Raw genomic sequence first — 27,568 nt, 5'->3', positions numbered from 1 at the left:
GCATCCTGATGCGTCTTTGACAAGGACATGTCATCAATACAGGGCATTGTGGTAGCCTACTTATGCTCTAAAACGTGCCTATTTTATGAGAAGTTGGATGAAGTATTGCATGACCAGCCATCCGCTTGCTTTATGGAAGGAAACATGTTAAACTCTGCTGACAGCGATATCTCCATCTGTACCGAGAAAGCCACTAATGTGGCTGGTGAGCATGTTCGCAAGCAGCTGGCGAAAGTGTCGATGTAATACCTGCGCACAAAGCCCTTTGACCCTTAAGCAGTGACATAGGCAATAATGAAATCTCAACACAAACAGTCAGCTGTAGATGCATAATAGATACAGGTGTTAACAGCAATGCGCCTTAGTTGTCCATTTGTGTTCAGATCACTGAAACACATGTAGATACCAAGTGTAAACAGGCTTAATATAATTGTCTTGTTCTTCGTCCTTTATCTGTTACACTTTCTGTTAATCCCATTTATCACAACACCTCATTTCAAAACAGTATTTCATGGGAAAAGTATGACACATCAGCTTTATTTACCTTGCCTTGGATGAGAAAATGACCTTTGACCTGGCCAGGAAGGGTAGAGGGGGTAGTAATGATGGTAATGATGGTGAGATGGCCAGCGGGAGGTCGGGGGGACTCTGGGAACCTGGGAATGTCTGCCTGGATTCACTTCCCCTTGACTTCCTATATTTCTATTTTGATTAGTATGTGTCGTCCTGGGAGTTGTAGTTTGCCCTCCTCCCTGTCTGTTCTGATGGAGCCAGGGGTGAACCGGCTCTGGGAAACTGTGGAGCTCAGGCTTCGTGTTTGGCTTGTCTACATCTTTATCCTCTGTCTGTGTGACATCTTCTTTTGTTCTGCCTCTTGTTGAATGTGAATTAATGACCTTAGAAGATGAAGTTCTTGCTTGGGTTGGTGTGTTTTGTTCTGGTGAAGGTTGAGTGTTAGGTCTTGTTCTGTTTTGTGTTGTTAACCGGATGCTATCCAGTCTCTCCTTTTTGGATTTCTCTGTATCTTTCTCACTGCCCTCTGTATCTGTTTTGTGTGTTTCTTGACTTTCCATTGCTGTTATATTTCTCTCACTCTCTCCTGCAAGATCTTGCTTGTTTCTGCCATTTTCTTCAGTTTGTGTTCTTATTTCCTCACTCTGATTTTCAGATTCCTTTAGGTTTACAATGTTGTCCTTCTTTTCTTCAATGGTCCTTTCAGTTGGATGAGGGGTACTATTGAGCTTTGGAGTGACAATCGTCTTAGGATCAGGTGGAGAGATACCTACATCTGTTTCTCTGGCTGATGGAATTATGGTCAAAGTATTGTAAATATCATGAGTGGTATAGGGGGTTTCAGTGTTTATCTCTTCCTTGGCATCCATGGTACCACTATCCTTGTAATTATATTCATCATAGTAATCACCTTCATCTTCCTCTGTCTGATACTCTGCAGATAAGGTTTCATGGTTTTCCACTGTGGTTGGAACAGGTGTAGTTGTAGTAGTGGTAGTAGTAGTGGTAGTAGTAGTAGTAGTAGTAGTAGTAGTGGTGGTGGTGGTAGTAGTAGTGGGGGTGGTTGTTGTTGGGGGAACAGTTGTTTGGGGCTTGTTTGATGAATTGTAGAAGGGGTGTCCATGCGGTCTGACTCTCCTCACTGGGGGTTTTCTACGTCTATAAGGCGGCCTTCTCCTGTTTGACTGACCATGAAGATATTTGTTGTTTCGTCTTCCCTCTTCAGAGGACTTATTTTCCAACTGATCAACTGGCTGTGGAGTTTTAACAGCAGGAGGGTCTGTGATAGCCTCTGCTTGTTCTGCGATCCCATCCAAATGGTTTTGGGTTGGTTCTGTACCTCTGGGAGTTGGAGGGTGTAAAACCTTTGGCAGATTTTCCAGTGTTTTAGAATTATCCCCTTTCTTCTCTGGAGAGGAGGCCTCTGTCTTAGCCTTTGTGTTAATGGGGAAGTATGGAGGCCTTGTACTAATATCGTGTGGGGCATTAATTAGTGGTAAGTTGTTAGTAGTAGTCGGAATTGTAGTAGGAGTTGTAGTAGTAGATTCTGGAGTGCTTGTTTGGATGGCTACAGTGCTGGGTTCTGATAGTGACTGCTCTGTGGGCAGGGCAACATTCGGTTTAGCATTAGCTTTAGCCAATATCTCTGCCCAACGATTCGGATCTAATTCTTTAACAGATTTATTGGGCTTTCTCTTTGACTCTTTTATTCTTATCCTTTTTGAAAACTCATTAGAATTCCTTTGCTGTGTTCCTACCTTCTTAGGGAACTGAGTAGCAAAAGGTCGTATAATTTCCTGGTAATCTCCCCCTGAACCCTCTCCATCCTCCACGCCAACTGGCAAGATCTGCTGCTCTTTCGTAGTCTGTACTTTGGACTTATCAGATGCCTTTTCTCCTGTGACTTCCACCATGTGTGAAAGCATATCAACTCCATACAGATTTGAGGCCAAGCAGGTGTATTCCCCTGCATCTTCTTGTGTTAACCTCCTTACCACCAAAGTCCCATTTTCCATCACCTCTGTCCGTCTTGTCCGTTGCGTGGGGAGGAGAATTTGGTTTTTGGGTAGGTACCACATGGTTTGACTGGGTTGGACTGATGTCACCTCACAAGGGAGAGAAAAAGAGTGTCCCTTTTCAACTATGAGTTTCTGACCATTGAAAGCAGTGGGGCTGAGTGAGAGTTCTTTGATGGTGAGCCTAATTGGCATCAAGTCCACACCAGCTTTGGTCCTGATCATACAGTGGTAAAGGCCCGAGTCAGACAGTGTAGCATTTAAAATCACAAGTTCTCCTTTCTCAGAAATTTCAATTTTGTCAGTTCCATCTTCCACAATGGCCAAATCTGGAAGCATCCACTCTACTTTCACCTCCGGATTTGACGTGACAACACTGCACTCCAAGTTAACCTTTGAACCCTCGAGAGCAGTCCGAATCCGCCCCGCTGTCCCTCTGTGGATTAAAGCCCAGGACACAGTGAGGTCGTCATCTTCTGCCCCCCTATGGCTATTGAGTTGCTTGGTAATTACAGTAGTGAAATCCATTACCAGTTTCTTGGTTGTTGTCTGCTGCCTGTTTAGCCTTAAAGTAACTCTGGGTTGAAGCAGCCACGAGGGTTCTGCCACCAAATACCCTTTTAATTCTGTGAAATATGGGGAATTTTCATTTACAGCTTGGACATATTGATAGGTTACTCTGCTTGCATTTCCTCTCTGTTGACCTCTTTCCAAGATAGCAGGACTTTCATAGTAATATGCAACCAGTTGCCATAGATTTTGCAACTTCTCCCGATCAATCTCACACTCCAGGACAGTCGCCAGGGAAACATTGACAGACAACTCCCCAGGTGATTGTGGATTTACTGTCCAAGTCATGGGGGAATCGTCTCCAGGGTGTCGCACGTCACATGCCACGTGAGCACTGTTCCCATGGCTGTCGGAAAGAACGACGGTTAGATGCCCTAAAGGCTTCTCAAAGTCACGGGTGTATGGGAGGTCAGGCTCTGCTTCAGATTCAGCCCACACTGGATTGTCCCACTGTTTAAGGGTAGAGCGAAGAGCTGGTCGCTCACAGGGAAGCTTGTCCGGAGTCAATCCTAGCAACTGGGTCCCATTCAGGGGCTGAGGAGAGGCGCACTCGGGGCAGATCTCACTGGAGCCACGTTCCTTCTTGCACTTTATTACACCTACAGTAGGAGACATATGGGGAGCGAGGAAGGACAGAAAAGAGCATGAGAAGGAATGATGGATACAATCAGAGGGATTGGAGGGAAAGACAAAGGAAAACGTTTAAGAGGGTAGGGGCATTAAAGGAGATGTAGATAAAGACAGCGTAAGGAAAAGGTAAGGAAAACATTTAGGCAGGAGATGGGAAAAGAAGGGGAAAAATAGAAAATGAAATATGAATTGCAGACATAATTTTATCTTTTCATGGGTTTGATTTCATTAAAGGTTTATGCATCCACTAATAAAGTTTTGGCAGTCACAGAGCCCCATTTTCAGATGAAAAAGGCCATAAACACAATGATGTATTATCATCTATTCTGTTGACACAAACAGCTAGCATATGGGACTTGTTAAAGGTGATTCACAACAGCCTAACAAAACACTGACAATTGAAACAAAGCATATGTGGCACAAAAATACTGAATCAGAAAGAAGGATAAAGAAAGAATAAACAATGTAATTGATTTTGTAGACTGCATGTGGATCAAATAGAGTCAGTTTATTAAGAGTAGCTGTGTCCATCATATGTCGAGGCTAGATGGCACACATGCAACATTTTCTGCAAGTACTTTGTTCTACTTCTGGACAAAAACATATGTCTGTAGCCAAGAACCATTACTATTTGCATGGGTAAACAAATAATATAAAAATAAGTTACAACCACCACTTATTAAGTTGTCTTGTCTGTAGCTAATTAATTTTATAGGTGCTCTGATCAGGATTTTGGTGGCTGATCACCTATCACTGGAAGCACTATTGTCCAAAAACAATCAAGAGGTCTATTTCAAGCTTTCTGTTGTATTCATTTATAGCAATATGCTAATAATAGCATATTAAATATTAAACTTAAGAGATTAGAAAGAATCATGAATTGAAAACGGTTTATTTGTTTGCAGGCAACGTGCAAAATATTTAATTCTCTCTCTCTGAGACACTCTCCACTAGAGACACAACGTAAACCATTGCCGCTTAGCCTTGATTTGAACTATGTCAGGCATCTGTTTTCACTGAAAAAGCTCTAAAATCCCACTGTACTCTACCTGCTCAGCATTAAACAGCATACAGACTCAGTTAGAGACTAGCAGGTGAACACAGTAGAGCATTTAGCAGCAAAAAGGCCAAATAATTCCCTCAGGAGTTGAGAGTTCAAAGAGAGTGAATATTGAGCCTCATTTCCACTGCACAAAAAACTTGCTAACATCGGCCTTTTTAATGCAATGGGAATGCGTACAATCGGCATTCACATCCGGGTCAAATGACTGCAGTAGACATGGGTTCTTATCACCTTTGGCTCCGATCGACATTGATGGGAACACAACACCCGGGTGAACACAGTAATTTCAGCTGCTTAACCAGCGAGATGCAATGACACACCGTCACTAATTATTGTCGGTGTCCACCTAAGCTTTTAAGCACCACCTAAACACTGATCCAGACACATCTGCACTGAGTGTGAAAGGACTTAATAAGTAAAAAAGATAAATGAGGAGAAGAAATCGCTGAAAAGTTATTAAAGACCTCTGTTCCTACTGCTGTCTGCTGTTTACCTGTTCTCCTGCCTGTCCGTGACTTCACACCGTACACATGCACGCACGCGCGCGCACACACACACACACACAAGCATGCATGCACGCACACACACAGGCCAGCTGACAGGAAGTCTGACTTGCTTTCCAGCTGTAAGTGTGGCAGTGGGAATGCAGACATTTAGTAGGTTTACCTGCGTTTAAAAAACCCCGCCTGCACATGGTGGGAATAAGGTATTGGATTCATATTTTTCAGGTTGTCAGAAACACAACTCCAAATGAAAAAATAATGTTTCTCTGTAACTGCTGGATGTGTAATTAGGTAACTGTTTTCTGTCATGTTCAATGTATCAACTTTGAAGGTGTCAATCTTGAGTTCACAACTTGCTTTTGCTGCCTCCAAGTGGCCAAAAAAAGAGCAGTCATTGGAGGTTAAAAGCTGTACTAAACAATGATTAAAATTTTGCTATGACGCTTTTATATGTAATGTGAAAGGGGCAGCAAATAGTGACGAAAGAAGTGTATTTATGCCTCTATTAGCTAATTGCCTTGGTCTAAGGGCCAAACCTCTACAGTTTTGGTTTACCCTCACTGCTTTAATAAACTTGTGTCCAGTCACAGTTTGCAGCTGTTATTTGAATCAAACCATTGATAAACATATTTGTCCAGCACCAAATAATGCGCATACTAAAAAAACAACTCACTGGTGAACAAAGTAGAGCAGTAACAGCTCAAGACCTAGATATTTCACTGAGGAGTTGTTGAAAACTAAAACTGAGTTAAATGGAGAATTCATGGTGGACACAAACACAAGCCCACATTACTTTATGAGCTTTATAAGGTAATAATAAGTCAATGTTGTGTTTGTAGCTCTTTGCCACATGAAGCCCTAAAAGTCAGGAAATGCTTTTTAAAAGTTTCTACTGTCCCCTATGCACCTTTACGTAATTGTTTAGTCATTTATCATCCGCTGTCAATGAAAGTTTTTGGCACCAAAGAATTGGAGAAGTAAGGAATCATGTTCTTATGAGAGAAAATGAGATTTCAGTATTAATTCATGTGTCTTTACCTTCATGTGTGGAGCTCCATTCTACCAGCCAGTGGAGTTGACAGTCACAGGTCCAAGGATTACCATGTAGAGAGAGGAGCTCCAGCCTGGGAGCTGTCTTTAGTGCTGCGGCAGGGAGCTGCTCCAACAGATTGTCTGATAGGTGTAAGTGTCTGAAATGTAAATATATAATTTCCATCACTTTTTGGTCTGTAGGGTGACACTGGGATGCTGCCTATCCTTGAATGTATTGTGCAGAAGACAGGGAAACAAATACACTGCAGTATCCATAAGATACAAAGTGCAAAGCAATTGTAAACCTACAGTATAAGCAATTTGGGGTATGTATGCATTTTTAACAAGAGGAACTCTTGTTATTATTTCAGTTTTAATGAGATTCCTGTAAGCAAGGACACGTCTTCTTAAGCAAGTCTTAGTGGTTTCAAAGCTACCTTTCTATTTAAGATATAACCTCAGGAATATGGTAAAATAAGATGAACCTCTGTTGTCTTTTTATTTCTTACTTTAGTCCAGAAGTCCAAAAGCTTCCTAGGAGTGACACCGTTATGAAGGTATGAGGGTGGATTTCTTTGAGAAGGTTCCCTTCCAGCTGCAGGAGTTTTAGTGAGGTCAGGCCAGAGAAGGAGTATGGCTCTATGAAGTCAATGTGGTTGTGGTCCAGATGGAGACGTATCAAACCAACAAGGCCCTCAAACAGACCAGGGTTCACTGATGTTATCTTGTTGTAACTTAACTTCAAGATCTGAAAAAAAGAGAAAACTTAGTGTAATACAGACATTTATTGAACACTGAAACTACATTAAGCTATTAGCAAACTAGGGGTTGATAAGGGACAGAAGGAATCCTTACTAATATCAGTCCATACTCCAATCCTGGGTAAGCCCAACAACTCAGTAGAACAACATTGTCATCCTTAGCTTGATAGATGATCAATTCAATCTTTATTCAGCTACTTGTTTATTTTGTATCTTTGCTTTTAGTGCTAGACAGATCATGTACACTTGGAAATGGCAACTTCATGAAACAATAAAGGTGACAACCAGTGGCCAATAGGTGTAGAGCTGGAAAGAAGGCAGCACTTCAGGGGTATTCCACAGCATGAACAACCCTTTCAAAGGACTTCAGTCTTAATTTAATTTTATACTGTGTTCCAGAAGCGATTATGATCACTTATAAAAGGTGCTTTAGGGTAAGATTTTTATTTGGAAACTTTATCAGTCTACATTACAAAAGAGCATCCGATCCCCATTATTGGAAATCCTTTGGGGACTGTCGTTCCTCCATTAAATCAATGACTCAACCAAATCCAAACTGTGACTGCTTCACATCCCCTTCTGAAGAACTGGCATTGCTCTTCAGTTTGTTTAGAATGCATATTTACATTTCTGATTGGACCCATCTGGACCCAGTAAGACTTGCTGCATTTTCAATCAAGCAAACAAAGCCCAACTAATTATTGGCTCAAATGTGGTTTAGGTAGGGGAGCTTTGATTTGATTCTGTTTCTACATACACTGTGTGTTCCTCAGGTGTTAGCCAGCCACAGCCCGGTTCACTACTTTTACATATGTTTTGCTTTGAATTGCTCTAACTGCTATTTAGAGTCATATATGAAGGGATAATAGATGCAACACTCAAGAGAGTTTGACACAAATTGAAGACATGGCATCAGCAACCACAAATATTTCACCACTTTGTCTTGACTTGGATCTCTTGGAACCATTGGACCTGAACAGAATGCCGAACAAACAAACCGTAGGCCCCTGCTGGACAAAGTCCAATAAGTTATGGGATTTAATACATTAATGAAGACCCATCAATAGAATGAAGTCTGTTTTTTATGTCCAAAGTACTTCTTCCAAGATCCATTTGGCTTGATCAATTCAGAGGCTATATTTGAAATGTCTGCAATTTCTTTTTACAGCCTTTATACATACAAACTAGTAAAGAAGTTTTATATTTGTTTCTGTGATTCGAACACATGTAGACAAATGAGACACATTGCCTTTCAAACCTGTGTCTGTCATGCATCTCCAGCTGACCCCTTGTATTCAGATTTTATTATATATGTAATTTATGCTAGGAGGTAAAACCTGTGCACAATTATAATGTCCACCTGCTCCTTAACTGCTTGCTAGCATGCTTGCAAACATGCTTGTGGTTGTGTCGGTGCAGCTGGAGATATCACTATCAGCTGAATTCAACATGTTTCCTTCCATGGGGAAAAATGATGGACTGTCACGCAACCCTTTGTCCAACTCTTTAGAAAATGGGCAATAGAGCATTAGCTTGATGACATAGTCCTTGTCACAAGGATGAGAAAACCTTGAACCCCCCCCACACACACACACTCACTCACATGCACACACACACACACACACACACACACACAGATACAGACACACAGACTCTACCTGTAGTGATCTCAGGCTGTAAAACGCCCCAGGGTGGACTGTGCTAATGTCATTGCCATGCAACATGAGCATTTCCAGTTGCCGTAGTGACCTGAATTCTGACCCCTCCACTTCAGTCAGGCTGTTATATCTGTAAGAGAGAGAGAGAGAGAAGAAACAGGACCAGTTAGCAGGATGAAAGAGGAACAGAGGACTATAAGAAGGATCAGAGGGATAGAAAACTAATATTAGTTAACAGTCGGTGCTCTCGCATGTCTGTCTGGGTAATGTGACCTCTGAAATCACAAGGAGGAAGATAGCCTGAAAAAATGGACGGAAATACGGAATAACGGATTACAAAGCGACCTAAGTCAACCTTTGACCTGCACTTCTTTCATCATTTGTCAGAGGAAACACACACACAAACACACACAGATCAAGAATTACTATGCTGCATCTACTAGCGCTGTCAATGTTAATGCGTTAATAATGATGGGATGAAGGTTGGTGATTGAACTTTTCAATTTTTAAGAGGCTGTACCTAGCTGAGTTTTAAAGCTAGAGAGATGACACTGGTGTCATATAACACCAGAAGACCCAAGGGATCCAGTGGTACCATGTCATGTTTCCCAGTAAGTGGTCAGAATAACGCTCCAAACTAAGGCTAAATTTTGGCGATGGAAAAACGTCATGGTCTTTTCACAGGGGCCCCTTGACCTCTGAGCTCTGGAAAGCATCATTTGATTCCTTATCAAGACAATCTGGTAGAAATTGCTTTACCATGTTAATATGGACCTCATAACTGTTTTGTAATGCAAAATAATGGAATAAAAAAAATTTGATTAAAAATGTGATTAATCGCCATTATCTATCATCATTGAATCATTGTATCATTTGACAGCCTTAGCATCTTATTAAATTTACAACCTTCTCAGAAAGCACCATTGCACAATAGATGTTGGCCCACCATACATTTAGCAAATTAGTAGTTTTGCCCTCTTGAAAATAACAGCAATGTAACACTAAAGCAATAGGGTCTATGTGCACAGGATTCTGCTACATATCAGTATGAAGAAGTATCGAAAAAGGAGTCTTCAGGTTTCAGCACATTACAGCACACATCTATCAGAGTCAAACTGATTGCCAAGCACAGCATAGAGCAACAGATGACAGAGCCAAAGACATTATTCATCAAAGGAACGCAACAAAGCACGTTTTCTAGTCGCAGAAGCCAACAGCATTTCATAGATTTCAGTGAATGAGAGTCAGGCCTTCCAACAAGAGGAATCATTATTGTCTAAGAGTCGACTATCCTGTAGTGAGCTCCTAAACAGTAAAACATGCAGCATTCCCCGGGTGCAGTTATCCCTAGCCAATTGAACACATATGGTAGTATGTGCGTTTTTCCACTGCTATCAATAAAACAGTTGCCTCACAGTATATCATCTAATGGTCACTTTCATCCAGGGTGATTTTCAGAACCATGATGCACATATTTTAAGTGTAGGTTTCCCTATTGAGAGCAAAACTTTAAACCCTGGCAGTGTTGGTACTCTGCCACACGGTGAAAGGCATTGCATTCCTTCACTATACAGGAGCTCCAATCTTACACAGAGTACATTTCATGGCACAATGAAGCTAGTTTAATATTTGATGATCATCTCATTGTTGACTTCTACTTTTGTGTTGTCAGACTATATGCAGTGACTTGTTAGGCAGCTTTGTCCTGAAAGACTAACTCCTCAGTTATGCTTTCCACACAGTTGCACGGACATGGGCTTATGTGGAATCCTGACTAGGAAACATTTGGCTCTTTTATACCCAATGCGGCAAACTGACATTCTCGCAAACTGTAGGGGGGCAGTGTATTCCCGCACAGAATCCCAGCAAAGGGGCTTTTCTGAAGATTAGACACTCATGACTCCTGCAGATGCTTCAAGCATAAATCAAGCATAAGTCACCTTGGTTTACACTGGTTATAACCATGGACTGTTTATAAAGATAGATAATGCGTCTCAACTTCCTTCCACTGTACAAAAATGAAGTCAAGATATCCCAGACACAGCCAACGCCATCTTGCACTGGTGACAACATTTGGAGCCAGTGTCCTCTGTGCCGAATTCCCACCCATACACCCATCGAACCAGTCACTAGTACTGATCACAAGCAACACCTATTGGCTCATGCAGCTGTCTATCATGACATCAAATCCCCTCTTTCTACCATCAAATAACTAATTAAAACCAAACTTATCAGAAAAATGCATGGACAAACATCAGGGTGATAAGTACTACCGTGAATATCAAAAACAATCTTTGAGAAAATTTTATTTGACATGTACTTTAAGTTTCTAGTGTGGCTCATTTCCCATCTGCTAACATGGACTTCATGACCTATACTACAGCCAGCCACTAGGGGATGATCAAGATGTTTTGGCATCACTTTTGAGGAGCTGTCATATCATCCTTTTTTTTTTTTTTTAGACAGTCTAACAACTAGGTTTGCAAATTGTAAGCACTTGCCTTAATCAATTAATCATCAAAATTAATGATTGAATAATTGGTATTTGAAAAAAAACCCCCAAACTTTTCTTTCTTAAACAATATCAAAGGCGTTTTATCCCCAGTCAAAGCTCACAGCAAAGTATTGCATATATTTTGACAGCATTGCACAGCCTATAATTGATTAAATTTCACACGTTCAATTAAATCCTTAACGACTGATTAATTGATCATCGATTGATTGTTATTATCCCTAATAACAACTGAGAAATAGAACACGGTTAATATTTGTTTTCTTGTCTTTATTAGATAGCAAAAAGAAAGTAAAAAGATGAAAACTGGTATATACAATACTGTATATGTCAAGAAGTTGACATCCTTAGACGTAGAATTCAGCATTGTTTGAAAAGTTTGGCTTTCATAGCCATTTTTCATCCTCAGGCACTGTTACTTACAGTATTGTAGTTTTTTTTAGTAACAGCTGTTTTACAGCTGTTTGCAAGTTTGCAGTCTCTACACAGGTAATTGTACAAATGGGGTAATGGCTTATACTTGGCTCACTCAAAGACATTCATGGTGGTGTACTTAAAAACTGTCTGAGGTAGTTGGTTGAAAATTAAGTGAGGAGAGTTTCAACATTCCATATTCCTACCTTTACACATCTGGCCAATCACTGTGCGAATTGGGCATGTTTTCCGGCTTGTTTTCCATCTCTTTTCTTTAGAAAGTTACACAATTTCTTGGATGCCCCCCCATGCAAGTATTTAGATTGAGCATATGGACTCGAAGTGTACAACTGCACCCAAAAATAAGTGAACTAGACCATGCAATAGAGACTCCCAAAACCACCAAATTAGATTAGTAATCTGTGGAGGAAGTTAATTTGATTTCAACTTTAATCATGGCAGACTAGTCTGTGCTCTTTTCCAAAATTCAGAATTACAGTATCGTGACAGAGCACATGGAGAAATAGCTGAATCCTAAGCCCCGTTGTCACTCTGCCAGGTGCTTACAGTAGGTGGTCCATACCACCCTTCACTTCACTCACTGCACAGTTCCTCTTCAGTCAAAGAGCATTGCTTCAAAGAGCACTATACCAAACTAAAGGGAAGCAGGCTCCAAAGTGTAAATAAAACACTCCAAACATGCCTGGTGTGAACATATACCAACAGTTTTGCATTAAGACACTAAATCCCTCTGGTCTGCACCCCAGTCAGCAGGGTGGTCTAACGTCAGAGCCTATTAGCTCCCTAGAGGTTTGGTCCCCTTCCAAAAGTCTGCTCTGCTGGAGTGTCCTTGAGAAATTTGTTTTATTCCCATTGTAACAGACAGTGCCTCCGATCCCACACAAACAACAACCATCAGGAATCAATAGGGAATCAGAAATAGAAAAGTGCAACTTCAAACAGTTGAAGCCATTAGCATAACTGACAGCAGCATGTGCAGTTCTGCATTTGACAGTTTACTAAGCCTTAGTTACTGTTGCTAAGCATATCAAGCTGTCATTCTCACGCTGCACAAATGTTGTTTACAGTGATGATGGTGACTCAAATGTTTTTGTCATTTTTGAAACAATGAAAGAGATATTTCAGAAAGAGATAGACAGATGCAGCTTTCTCATGTCTAACTGGTATTTGCTGATTGAATATAAACTGTGACAGGCAGCCAGGGCTAGCGACCTAAAAAAGCTAAAGTTAGCTCCATAAGCTGGTTTGAAACACTATCTTTACCAACCTTTTATGTTTGCAGCTCACTTAAATTCTGAATCAGAAAGTTTTTTTCCAATAACTTCCGGGCGGGAAGTCCTTGCATTGTATATATAAAATTACAGTGACGCTGAGCAGAACTACCTCAGTTGTTTAGTTTTTGCAACACGTTCTCATCCCAACTTGTCACATTGAGCCACTCTGTCAGTGACTTTTAGCATCTACTTAGGATGTTTTAGGTATCTTTATGCATCAGATGTTTACACTCCAGTATGCCTTTATTGAGATGTCAACAAATGCACATGGTGGGATGACGCAGCATGGTCCTTATGTCCTTATGGCAACCAAAGTCACAATGGTTAGGATTAGGCAACAAAGTTATGGATGGTTAAGTTTAAGTAGAAAAAAAATCCTTGCATCTACACAGGAAGCGAACTCCAGACTCTGCAAGTTATATTACATGGTTACTAGTAGCATTTTTACCTGACTCTGTCTCTCTTTCATGTGCATGCGACTGGTTCCATCCAGCCGTTGCGTTCTCAAGTGATGCTGCCTGTGTATGTTGCATGTGACCAGTGCTCTCCGGCCATCCGTCAGTGTATAATAACAATGCCACTGGTTCTGTCCAAGCACGTTCTCCTCTGATGACACTCAGCTGCATTCTAGTTGGAAGTGGAAAGTGGCTTTTGGCATTTTGCGCGTATGCCGGAAGCACTGGCAGAGTGGATGTATTAAACAAGTTCAGAGTGAGAACAGGTTGGTTTTTAGCCACCTAAAACATTTGATAACAGTTAAACAGTATGCAGCATTTAGAAGATTTTCATCGCTTTACCTTTTAGTTAGACAGGGAATTCCAATAGGGAACTAAGGCCCCTATCTCAAAGCCACCAGACTCCACTGACAAAAACAGTAATTTTACTTTGCAGAACATGAGAGTTGCTGGTCTTGATCACTTAGTGTGTAAATAAAGCAATGAAAATATTCCAAATATAGCATAAATTTAAACTGATAGTGACATTTTTAGGTGGGCCTTTTTAGGAGCCTGAAATAAATGTTTTCCTTGGGCCCAATCCACAGCAGTACATTACAAGAACAAAAACAGTTTTTGATGAATGTTGTGCCATTTTGTTGCTGGAAGTGTGAAAACTGTGAAAAAAAAAAAAAAAAAGACAACAAAAAAACAGTGTTCCTAACATTATCGAACAGTGTGATATAGTCGCTTCAAGGACTGGCTCCCACACAGAGGGAGATACATTGAGGTTTTTATGTCCTTGAAGGTAACACTGTGTTAGGTCACTGTAGGTAGTAAGCTAGTACACGCTAACTTTTTAAGCTTACATCAATGCTCTTTTTAATCCATTTCTTATACTTTTGCCCTTGTGTTTTGGTTTTTGAGAGGCTAAAAAAGACAACATCCTCCACAGTCTTCATACTTAGAGAAGCATTTTTGCTACAATTCCATGCACACAGGCCTGCATAGTTGCTAAGCTATGATTGGACACTTACTTTTTGGGGGAGGGAGTCAGCAATTTGTCAAAAAGAGGAACCCAGAAGCCTCTCACTCATGATGCTGCCATGTGAAAATCACGTAATTATGTCATGCATCTGCAATGATATATTCCATGCGTTTATTTAAGTGTGCCATGTCTGTTTTTGGGCTGTTTCCAGCAGTCTGCACTATGTTTTTAAAATGGTAAGATCAGATCCATATAACAAAGGCAAAAATGACCTATAGCTGTAGGAATCTATCACTTTATCCAATTTGACCTGAAGGGGGTGGTGTAATTTAATATTTATTTAACACTTGCTGTTGCCAAACCCTTTCTAACATAATCCCTGCAGTGTAATGCTGGCTATATAAAATAATATACGCATTCTGTTTTGGTTCCAGACCATGATTACCTAGAACCCACTGATAGCTCCTACAGTGCAGGAGCACATATGGAGACAGTTTACCTCCTGTGGACTGAAGCTTGGCGCTGCACTGCAGCTTTTGTGACTGTTTATCTACTGAAATACTCTATCACATCCCAGCATTATATCCAGCTATGCACCCCTCTCCCACCAAAACTGAACATGCATGTGGGTTTTTCAAACACTGGTAAATACGCTAAATATAGGCAATTGCCTGAATTCCCATTGCTCGAGAATACCACCCTGCAGCACACTAGCCTGCCTTTCTGTCAAATGGTGTGTATGTGTGTGTGTGTGTGTGTGTGGGGGGGGGGTTGTTTTGTTGGTGTGTCTGTGCAACATAATTGACAGGCAGGAGAACAGGTAAACAGGAGACAGCAGCTGGAAAAGAGGTCTCTGAAAATGTTTCAGTGGTTTCTTCTCTTTCTAGCTGCCTTACTTATTCAGTCTCTCTTTCAAACTCGGTGCAGACTAATTTGGAATAATGTTTGAGCGCAGTTTGGGAGGAGATGGATGGTAATTTGTGACAGCACATCATTGCATCTTACTGGTTTAGGAGCTGAAATTACCGACTTCCTTTTATGGTGTTCTCATCAATGCCGAACGGAGCCGGAGGCAATAAAAGCCCAGGTGTTTATGCCGATCATACGCATTCCCATTGAGTTAAAAAGTCAGATGCAAGCGGGTTTTTTGTGCGGTGCAAATGAGGCTATGAAGTGAGCCATTCTTAGCACAAATGTAATGCACCTGAATTGCTGTGATAATGCATCTGTTCTCAAAATAAAACCCACCATGCAAATGAAAAGCCTGCTGCAAACAATAGTGTAGCTTTGGCTGCTGCTTGCCAAGTAGATTGCCATGTAAATATGTATTGTTTGGAGACAGTCATTAGACAAAGCACTTTGCTACATACAAAACAGTGGCTGGGCTATTTCTCTGCTTTGCTGGAGGGCAGTGAAGGCTTGGTCCTCATGGAAGTGATTAGGAGATTTATTCCCTCGGGAGTCAGTTTGGTACCACATGCTGGTACTAAGCCCTTATCTGCTGGGTTCAAAACAGATGTCACATTAAATGCCCCGTAGGCTGCTTGCTGATTATCCTTCTGATGGGACTGCCCTCTTTGGTGTAAAATTGCCTTCTTTTGTTTTTAGGAAAGGTTGACTTATGATAAACCAATGGCGTGCAGCAGTATGTGTTCATGATTTCACCCTCTAAGGCAAGACAGTAAATCCTTTGTTGGATCCATGGCATGGAGGAGTTATCTCAAAAGAAAAGTTTTGACAACCAAAAAGCACTTGCTTCAGCGCTTTGGTTTGTGAGTTATTAGAGGCAGTGTTGATCATTTGTAGGCCAAAGGAAACACTCCTGTGACAAATCACCTACTTCACATTCCATACGGTTTCCTGTCGAGTGTTTAGTTTTCTTCTCAATGGGCTGCCATAGATGACAATGTGTCAGTGCCTCTGTGAGCATGTGTGTTTCTGCATAGTGATTGAGTCTTACCCGAGGTTGAGCCTCTCTGTGTCTTTTGGGAAGGTTTTTGGTATGGCGGTGAGGTGTCTGAACGTACAGTGGACCTCTTTAACACCCGGACAGCTACAGCTCCGTGGGCAGGATGGGATGGCATGTATGGGGGGGATCTGCAGAGGAGGGGAGGAAGAAATGACCAGTGGGATGAGAGGGAAGGTTAACAACAGAAAGCAATCAGATTGAGGTTAGGAATATAATGAAAGAGAGAGTAGAAAAGATAAATGAGGGTAGGTATGATACAGGAGGTACGAGAAAGCAGTGAGCAGAGAGCAAATTCAGAAAAGATGAGATAAGAGAAAGAGAAGCAAACAGATGAGTTCAGACCTGTGCAGGCACTGGCAGTTTGGAAAGAAATCAATTCTAAGTAGAAGAAATCGACTTGAGGCTTTTATAAAATAGACCAGGTGTACTCACATTGTGCCCTCATATGCCCCATTCCATCAAAATAAATGTAAGATTTCCTCAGTAGATTTAGAAAATGTATATTTTATTCCTGTTTTTATCCTTATGTCGTGTTTTACTCAGCCTCATAACGTTACCAAATTTACACAGCTGAACTGGGGGTTAATATATGTAAGACAGATTTTGAACTCTTAAGTTGGATAGACTTTAAATTTTGGTTGTAATGGCAGTCAAGTTGACAATATTGTAATTGTCCTAGAACAAGAACATTCCACATAGTGTAGATGTTAACATTATGACTTTTTGCAGATGCTGGGTTTTGTTCCCCATACTCTGACGAAATGACATTATTTTACCTCAATATGACATTGGCATGAAATGTTTGGAAGAGGTTGGATTTTGATTACTTGACAACACAACTTAAAACCCCCAAAAATATCAACATCATCTGTCATCAGTATTCTATGTAAAGTTGAAGTTGATATTAGATGTTATCTTGACATTGAATTTTGGTCACATCATAACCAAAATTAAATCATGTGTAAGAGCACTGGTTGCCAGTTGGGTAATAATGACTGTGAGATTGGAAACTGATATCCCTTCTCTACGAACATGGAACCAGTTGTGTCCTGGTTGCCATACCTAATTTTGAACTGTTAAGAGCAGTCAACAAAAAAGAAATTGGTTCAGAACCAGAAAAGTTGGTTCTCAGCTTGAACCACAAAATATCAGGTTTTCTTAACCTGAAATGTGAACCGTAATGAGATAAGTGCATGTGTCATATTTTACAAGTTGGAAAGAGAGGAGGGAGAACGCAACAATGGAGAAGTCTAGTGAGAAATCATCAGAACAAAAGAGCATGCCTTGGTCTCATTTATTGTTGGTGCATGCTTGGTCTTTTATCGTAAAAACAAGTATCTGTAATAACAGAACAAAGGTTTGCATATAAAAAATGAAATCCATGATTTTGCTAGTGTTGTTTACTTCCATTGTGCATAGTGAAACATCTTCAGTTAATGACACATCCTTGATTAAAAAGGTTCTGCTCAAAAATGTTAGAAACCTGGGCTGGTTTGGGCACCAGGGTTTCCTGAATTAAAGTAGTTCAAAAACCAGAGCTGATTTGGTGGAAAAGGAGTATGGCTGGTTTCCCAATGAAAACAGACTCATACAACAACATTTTCACATTTTCCTCATAGCCAGCAAACAGCCTGTAGTAGGCTGGCTCTTTTTTATGATTAAAAAAAAAGTTATAAGCTGATGATATTCCCCATTAAGTTTTGCAATTGAGTGCAATATGCCCCGCATCTGATTGCAATTTACTCATGCAGCAAAGTTTTGCTGTTGCCTTTTATGCCAAGAACATGCAAGGCAGAACAACGACAGAGAGAAAAAAGCCCTGAAATTTTTAGACTGTGAGCCACAGGTCCTGACCGACTATGTGCAGAGATGCTCTTTAATACCTCAGGCAACAGATTTGATTATTGGAAAGTCTGGACATGAAAACCTTTATCAATGCACTTCAGTTACTGCCATTTCTCTGAAGAAGCTAATAATTTCACTGTAACTGTATGTAGCTATGGGAGCTGATCTTTGTGAATTGTACTTTTTGTAGTGAGGCTTATTTCCATAGAAAGTGACTAAATTTGAGCCTAATTTAGAAATGTGCAAATAGCACAGAAGCATTGACATGCTTTTTACCTGGCAGCACATTTAGGGTTACATTTCACCTTTTGTGGGTGCTTTGAGAATTACATGGTTTCTTGTTGTGAATTTACCCTTTAGTGTGATGTTGTAAGTGACTTTTATCTGTCAAGCTTTGCTAATTTAATCAACTGAGCACTGGCTACTTTAAGAAGTTGAGAGCTTCTGCAATGAAGATTTACCATTTGCCATAGCAGTGATGAGATGAGCAGGGGAAACCATGTTGTGGCCAACCTGCAGATGTTGGCACACCACCACAGCGCCATGACTGGATGGCTGTCTGAAGGTTCACGTCATGAATACATCTGCAGGAAGAGGGTAAAGCAATTTAGATGCACAGATTTATGCCAACAATAACCAAACATTAGAAGCACAGCATGACTCAGTGTGATATTGCTGTTGATCTATGTGCACGGTAATTGCAGGTAAATGACCCACTATGCTGCCTGTGCAAGCAGTTTTTAGAATGGATGGATGGATGGATGGGTGGATGGATGGGCAATATGAAGAGTTTGGTTCAGTGGATGGATGATGGATGGATGGATGGGCAATCTGAGTTTGGTTCAATGGATGGATGATGGATGGGCAATATAAAGAGTTTGGTTCAATGGATGGATGAATGGATGACAATATATTGGTTTACACATCCAGCAGACATGGAGAAATATCTAACCAGCAGCTAAATGCTCCAATATGTTCATTAACTAGTCCCTTACCATTAACCAAAGCACTAAAGTTGTGGGCCATAAACCGAAACAATGACCTAAAAGAGGCTAAAAATCATCACAGAGTGGACTTGGGTGATAGCTATGCATTGGTTCATTATGACAAGCAACCGCTTTCACTTACACATCTTCATATGATCCATTGTTACAGTAATACACACGACACCTGTATTGAAACCTGATATGTTCTGGAAATGGTAATACTTGACTCTTAAATTTGGTATTTAACTTCAACTAAACAGGATGAAAAAGAAAATTTACCTAATGAGTAGCAAAATGCTACACATTTATTACCACTTTTCACATGCCAAAGCTAGTACACCTGCAAATGTTAGAGAGGTAAAGAGAAATAAATTAGAGAATTGAAGAGAAAGAAAGACAGAAAGAAAATCCACAATACCATAAGTTAGACTGAGAGAAAAAGTTAAAGCAGTGAGAAAAAAATCCCTATGGCTGAGTGAGTTGACAACTGTAGCAGCTCTTTGAATACCAAACTATTCGCCCTCAAGGTTGATAAAACATGTCAGGGAGGTTTGAACACTCGATTAAATCCTGCCCTTGTTCACAACGCCTCTTCATTGGGGACTCAGCAGAGTGTAAATCCTTTTTTATCCAACATAATCATGTCCAAAACTACAGGTAGGAATATGTGTATATTCTAAGACACACAATACACATTATCTGTCAGCATTGGGGATTAATGACTCAAAGTCACACTCAGGTAGCTCAAACAAATTCTGCACAATACACAAGATAGTACACAGTAGAGTAGAAAATAACCACTTAACACTGGCAGTTGTGGTTTGCTGCAGTGCCAGATTGTTTGGCAGTCAATGTGTTGGTTTAAATGTTAACACGCTCTTTTGAGGGAATTACATACTAATTACATACACACGGGCGCACACACACACATACTCACACTCACAAACAGTCTAATAGTTAAACTCAGAGTGGAGAGAGAAATGGGTGGAGCAAGAGAAAGAGAAGCGTTCACAGATAGAACAAAACAAATCACCTACATATTTTGAAGTCATTAGAGGCCAGTTTGGGGTTTCTGGTTTTCACTTCTATCTCTGCGTTCTCTCCACACAGGGAGGCTAATTCACCTAACAGCTGTGTGTGTGTGTGTGTGTGTGTGTGTGTGTGTGTGTGTGAGAGAGAGAGAGAGAGAGAGAGAGAGAGAGAGAGAGAGAGAGAGAGCGAGAGACAGTCAGGCTCGGTCAAATTCAAATTTAAATTGAAATCAGCTTTATTGACATGAATGTTTGTTACATTGTTGCCAAAGCAATGTTATTAAATCTGTTATTAAATCTGTTAAGGCTCTTTCTCTCTCACTCTCACTCTCTCACTCTCACTCTCACATATACACACACACACACACACACACACACACCGTTCTGGACTTCCTAATCTGACAAACACATTAACCTACATAGAGGTCAGTCAAACTCTGCATTAATTCGTGCTGACAGTTCAGCTCAAATGAGTTGTTTCCAACAGAAGGATTATCTTCAGGTTCTAACAATTACTCTGAGTGATAGCTTGTATACCGTTGTCTACAAGGTGTCAGCCAAGGTCATGTAGGCTTTGCTATATGATGTTCACTACTGGGATGACTGTTAGAGTGAATGGGAAGTGTATGTATTCTGATTTACTTTACATTATTGTCCGGTTGACAGAAGTGTACAGACAGAGCAGCCCTTTCTCATTTCAAACTCTTCAGACACTGCCGCTTTGACAGTGATTTTGGTGTCAGTTCAAAACGGCAGAAGGCACCTTTTAATGTGTGTATGAAATGCTGCTGGATGGCGTCAGATAAGAACGTGGTCGGACAGAATGGTCACGGGGTTATTATACATATATTATATATGCATATTAAATGTGTATGGCCGGCTGCTGCCTAATACTATCACAGGTACTGTCACTTGAGAACGTGGCTGGACAGCACCTGTTACATCTGCATGAAACGCAGCAAAGCGTTGTCACATTGAAATGCTGCTGGTAGGTGGATGGGTCCAACAAACTCTGGACTTTCATGCAGGAATCCAGTGTTTACTTGCCGTCCAAATGTGTTGTTTTTTTTCTACACCTTACCATTAGCTTTGTTCCCCTAACACTAATCATCTGTGCCAGTATGTGTGTTTTTTGATTTAAGTGTTGGTTGCCATGTGCTTATGTTGTCTAAACATAATCATGTGCCGCATTATCTCCGCCAAGTGCATTTGTTGATATCATGGAAGCTGCATCCCAGAACATAATGTTTAAAAACGAAAGTCCACTTTAGATCAGCAGCATGTGAGAACATGTCACAAGGCAGCCACGCTGGCAGCATGTGAAGGCACATTTAGGCACAGCAATGCTTTGAGCTTAATGCTAAGGTTGGCTTACTAATGTGCTAATGTTTATAGAGTATATTTTGTCATCATGTTCCCCATCTGACATGTTAGTATGCTAATTAGCATTAAAGACACAGTAAAGCTGGGGTTGTCTTAGTTTTACAGAAATTTGGTCATCAGCAAAAGTATTGGGAAAATAAAAAATTTAAAAAAAAAAGACCTGATGATTAAAAGTCAGGGGCTCACCAAATAATAACACTTCATCCTGAGGGACAAAAATGTGTTTACAAAAGGTCATTCACCTCTTGTTAAGAAATAACAAACTCAGCCTGGTCTCACAGGAATATGTGAAATGACCATGACAAGTTAAAATCCGCAGTATGTAGTACTAGCACATATTGTGTTGAAATGACAAATAAAACAGGGATCACAGAAACAATGTAGTCAATTAGGATCCTCAGGGTGGTGGATGGGTTAACAAACACAGGACTTTCACCCTATAAACCACTTTTTAAGTCCCATTTGAAATTCAAAGTCAACATGACCCTCTCTTTACTTTGTGTACTTACATTTTTTATGTAGTTACATTATGTTACATGGCATACTTTTGTGACATTACAAAGTACTTTAGTCCTGTATATAACTAATTTAGTTACTTTAACCAAAAACGCAATCTTTTTCCTACCCAACCAAGTTGTTTTAGCTCTTAAACCTAACTGTGCCACCAACATGTAATTTCAACACAATACATGCCACCACTATGTACAGAACATGTAAAAAGACTCAGTTGTTGGTATAGCTGAGGGGAGAGGCAGAATCGGTTGATAATTCTCTGTTGGTTTGTCACTGCGAGCAACACCTACAAACACGCAGTCATTTGAAACATTGTTAATTAAAAATATAGATTACAACACTTTTCAATGAAAATTGATTTGCTAAATTGTACGATCAAGAATCAACTTTTATACTCAAACAATAAGCAGTTGCTACAGTATACTGTATGTATATTAACCACCACTATAATAATAATCATTTGTTGATGCACAGAGGGGGATCCTTTCCTCTTGCATCCTCCACAGGGAGGTCAGAGGTCAAAGGTCAACTAACAGAAGCTCATTGTTCTGGTCAGTTATAATCTAGCAGCAGGAGGGATTCTCCATGTCACAAGAGCTTGAACTTCTGTTCTCAGGTCTCTAATGACTTTGCCACCTTGTGGCCGCAATCATAAAAAATCATGCTCAACAGTTTTAAAAAGCTAGTATCTGACATTATCTGATATTCTATACCAATGGCACATGATGGATGTCCCATATTGTCTGTGTAAATGTGGTTATCAGTTCTATAATTTGAATAACACATTGAGAGGATATTGGATGCATTTTATGAGGTGTTACACAGAGGGACCCTCACTTACAATATTGCTCAGGTAGGACTAAAACCTGCAGCTGCAGCAGCTCATACCTTGACTTTACACAGCAATAAAGGTGTCTATTCAGTTAGTCTCCAGTATCAAAGGTTATGATGATCACAGGTAAAACAATGTAAATCATCTAGTTCTCTGCTCCTGCTCTCCTCTAATAATAGCTTTACCAGCTCTCCCATGTTAGCACTTTGGAGACAAAGGGAGAAGGCAGGAAAGGAAATGAGAGGAGAGAGGGTAAAAACAGAGAGGAGGATCAAGGAAGAGGAGGGAAAGTATGATGAAGGAGAGGACAGCAAAATGGAAAGAGAAAACAGATGAGATGAGAAAAGGGTTCCCCTGCTCAATAAAATCACTTAGGGCCCTTACCAGACCCTCACCTGACAGAGATAAAGTACTTCCAGTCAGAGAGTCAGGGCACTGTCCGATCTCCTGCTTATCAAACTCATATGTTCCCTGGCACATAGGGGTTTTCCTCAATATCCTGCCAAAATATAGCCTTTCTTCCTTGGTGTCTTTCTATATGATTCTGTTTTCTTATCTAACAACTTTAATCGACCTGTATTAAGCAAAAACATAGGAACCTTAACAGCAGATTATTGACTAGTTCAAAGTGGAGTATTTTTTATTTGGTTTAAAAGTACACACATTATAGTTGATGTATGAGAAGTATTGAGAAGAAGAATGAAACTGTCTATAATAAGTAACTTAACAAATGAAAATCATATACTTCACACATATACCTTGTGGTTTTTAGCCAGTTTTGGTTTCACTGGCCAAGGATTTGAGATCCCCACCCCACAGACTTTTGCCACCACATTACAAAGAGCCAAAATAAATTTTGATGCTTATCCAGTAGTGTAGTGGTACATAGTTATATGGGGAATACCCACAACTTTTTCTGGCCTTTTACACCGATCAGCCAAAAAGCCATTGAAATATATAGGGGAGTATATCCACGTCTCCATTAGTAACATACCTATCTATTGGTAGATAGTTGTTATGCTTACCTATGAGTATAGTAGCCAAAGTAAACCAACATAGGTTAAAAAATGCCATTTCCCTTTAAGAGTTTTGGCATTATTAGGTAACTTTGGTCTGTGGGCAATTTAAAGCTGCTTTGCCTATAGACTAATACCTGTAGCCTTCACCTATCATATTATTGTATTAGTGCTGTAAGCTGTTAACCTGAAACATCATTATGACTCAACGCAGTTGAACTGTTGGCATATTGCACAAGGCCTACTATTACTATTCAACAATAGTTTCTGATCGCTAGGCTGTTTATGTGTGCTAGCACAAGACTAGCTAGCTAAGGCTTGTATCTTGCAGTGGTTGTGTTTGCTTTGTCCACATTTAGGTGGTGGTGAGTATAATGTTATGCTAACCTAATTCAGCAGAAACTGTGAATACCAAGATAAATAAAGTGCCAGAAATGTTTAATTCTTCCTAGCTTCCTACACCTTGGTAGCCAAAGGAGAGATTTAAGCACCTTTTTTTGCATTGTCGTCAATGTGTTTTACATGTTTTGCTTGCTTCCAATGCACTTTGGGTGCCTACCCTTTTATACGCAAACAATGCAACCTGTTGTTGTTGTTGTTGTTGCTATTATGTCCCATTCACAGACATTGTTAATGGTAACATTTGTGTTTTTACTACAATGCTTTATTGACCAATGGAGGAAAAGGTTGATGTTTGTGTTGTTTATAACATAGAGCTATGCGATCTAATAGACTTACATTACATTTCAGTTATTTTAAAAAACTCCTGAAACATAGCTGCTTTGAATTGCTCATGCTGGCACTAAAGTAACTGAAAGTCAACTACATTTTCCTAACACAAGCAAGACATACTATTGCCTTTCTCAAAGCCTAAAACACAATGGTGTAATTGGAATAATACTAGATGCAGTGAAGAAAAACATTACCATGTGTTTTTTTTTTTAAATGTCCAGTGACCGGCACTGCTGGTCAACCACTTTTGGCAAATGTTGGTGTCTTAACTTGACCACTTAAAACAGATCAACAGCCCAACCAGTCTCCCTAGTACATGGTGTATTCCTTTAAGAATGTCTGAGGTGAGGCCAATACATCTTCATGTCAAAAGCATTACGCTGACTGCCAGCCAAGTCAAAGCTGCTCCATTCAAGATAACACATGTCAAGAGAGGACTACAATATGATTCCCACATGTTTTCATGCAAGTCTCTGATATCATGTGCTATCCATATATACTCATTCAGAAATCTCTTTTATTATAATGTGTAGAGCATTGCTGTCCTATACCAGCTATGTCTCCAAAGGGTTATTTAGTAAGTTGAACAGTTATGCTTCATGATTCACAGACATATATTGGAACACTTACATTTAAAATATTCAAGGAAGTAACATAATAGTCCCACTCATTTCACCAGCGTCTGGCTTATGGTAATTTATTTAAATTTATTGCATAGAAACATGACTTTTTCATTTTCTTTAGAGACTTCGGAGGGTAGATAGAGTCCACATTGGTTTCAGGAGTCTTTTTTTATAGGCGTTATGAAATATGTAATGGGTAAAAATATGGAACAAATGTACTTTTTGTGTCATTAAAGTAAAGTTTTCACTTACACTAAATTTATGGGATAAGAAAGAAAATCCTCTGACCTTAATTGATCGCTTAAACTATTTAATAGGCAGATTCCTTTGAGAATTCCTTCCAAGCACTGGCTGTAAATCTCTCAAAGTTTATCATGGCTTGCTGCAGCGGCACGGAGAGAAGCTCAGGTGGCTTTTTTGCAAATCTAAAATACTTTTTATTATCTGGGCAAAGTCTAGCAAGCTTTCTTGTGTCTGTTGCTTGTTATTACTGAAAGCTGGTCTTTCTAAGTCAGTAAAACAAAGCTGTGTGTAGCTAATAAATACTTAAGAGTATTTATACAAAGTGTCTGTTTGCCTTAAGTGCACATTGGTACCAATATGATTGAAATGAAGTTTGCCAAAGAACCCGGTTATAGTAAACAGACAAAAACAGGCTGTGTTTGACAGCAATGTCTGTGTCTTGCACACAGTATATCAAGTATAAATAGTTGCAGGTTCAGATGCTATTCATATGGGAATCTTGTGCAACCTTTTTGGTAGATGATAGGCAAAAAAGGTTACAAATAGGTCAGAATTACACAGGAAGTTTTAAAGATGAGCTCTAATTTCACAGTTTCCCAACAGTTATGGACAAAGAGATGCTCAGTAGACCAAAATAAACAGCTCTGCACTGCTGTCTCTTGCTAATTTCTCTCAATTAAATCAACAGAAGAGTTACTGTGACACCAACCACATATGTCACCGTATAAAATCAGATTTCAAAGTTGCAAAGACAAATGTGGCTCTAAAAGTGTCACTTCTGCAACGTTTTGACAATCAGTAGACGACCTCAACATATTTCAGCTGACACTTTCAGATGAGGACAATTAGTCACCACCTGTACATCAACTTTTGTCAGCTAACTGTTGGAAATGACACTCAACCCATGCAAATGTTTATGCCATTGCATCACAGCATGAGAGATCAATCTTTAATAAGCATTCCCCTATTAAAACCTGAGTAACTAACAAAAACTTTAACCCAAACAATAGTCTTTGTTAAAGCTGCTTTGACATCTGGCAGCATTTAACAAGTTCTCATTATAAAAACCACAAGAGACTCACCTGGAAATTCCTCCAGAAGGGGTGAGAATAAACAGTACAAAACAGACTCCAAACAAAGTCCTTAAGTCTTCAGGGCAGGCTGGAAAGTCAGAGTTTTACAAGAAAAACAGGCATAAAAAGTATCCAGTTGATGTTTTAGTCCTTTGGTTGTTTGCTGAGTTGTAAAGCCACTGAGCGTCCCAAGGTCTGTGAGAGAGAGAGCAAGAGAGGGGATGGAGCGCCTTCTGTGTGTGTGTGTGTGTGTGTGTGTGTGTGTGTGTGTGTGTGTGTGTGCATTAGTTTGACCCTCTGTTGGTCCTGAAAGCATCTGGATTTCAGATTAACTTCTTTCCCTCTTTCGCGTCCCGTTCTGTAACTGTGCGGTCAGGAATGCTGCTTCTCCATCCTCTCCTACACCTACGCTCCTTCCTTCACCTCCTCCATTCATCTCCTCTCCCACTCTCTGCTTTAACTATCCCTCGCCCCCCCCCCCCCCTTGCTCTTGACTTCCATTTCACAGAAGTAATCCTGGTGGAAACATTATCACTATTCTTTCCTCTTCGCTGTTTTTCTCACTTTCTCACTCCTGTGTGTCTCTTTCTTTTTCGCCTCCTCTCTCTTATCTCTCCTTTCTTCCTCTTTCCCCTCCCTGCCTGTTTTTCTCTTCACACGCTCTCACCTTTCCAACCCTCCACCTCCCTCTTCCTCTCTTTTCTCCCTGTTGAGGTGCATTACAGCTTTTGAACACAGACAATTATAATAATCTGCCTATAGATATGGAGCCTGTGCCGGCAGCTACACACTCTGACACGTACTTTGCAAAAGTTGGCAGGCAGTCAGTATCATTCATGTGAGCTGCCTTGATAAAATTTACAGTGAATCCAATAGGATGGGAAGGTTTTAAAGGTCCAATTGCCTATTAAGCCCTGATGCTGTAAATAATACC

The 27,568-nt window shown here is 40.2% G+C and overlaps 1 protein-coding gene across 1 annotated transcript in view; it reads right to left on the bottom strand.

Moving 5' to 3' along the window:
* The window catches only part of si:ch211-159i8.4 (matrix-remodeling-associated protein 5), a 41,889-nt gene extending 15,075 nt beyond the window's left edge, over positions 1-26,814 (bottom strand). Inside the window, 7 exon segments of the mRNA XM_042494001.1 lie at positions 545-3,697; positions 6,333-6,484; positions 6,836-7,074; positions 8,746-8,875; positions 16,349-16,485; positions 18,664-18,786; positions 26,644-26,814. Of these exon segments, the coding sequence (XP_042349935.1) occupies positions 545-3,697; positions 6,333-6,484; positions 6,836-7,074; positions 8,746-8,875; positions 16,349-16,485; positions 18,664-18,747 (3,895 nt within the window). The 5' untranslated portion in view covers positions 18,748-18,786; positions 26,644-26,814.
* Between the last annotated feature and the right edge of the window lie 754 nt (positions 26,815-27,568).

This window comes from Plectropomus leopardus, chromosome 9, assembly GCF_008729295.1.
Source record: "Plectropomus leopardus isolate mb chromosome 9, YSFRI_Pleo_2.0, whole genome shotgun sequence".
Classification (NCBI taxonomy): domain Eukaryota; kingdom Metazoa; phylum Chordata; class Actinopteri; order Perciformes; family Serranidae; genus Plectropomus; species Plectropomus leopardus.
The sequence above is the reverse complement of the archived record's forward strand: the minus strand, read 5'-3'. Positions and strand labels throughout refer to the sequence as shown.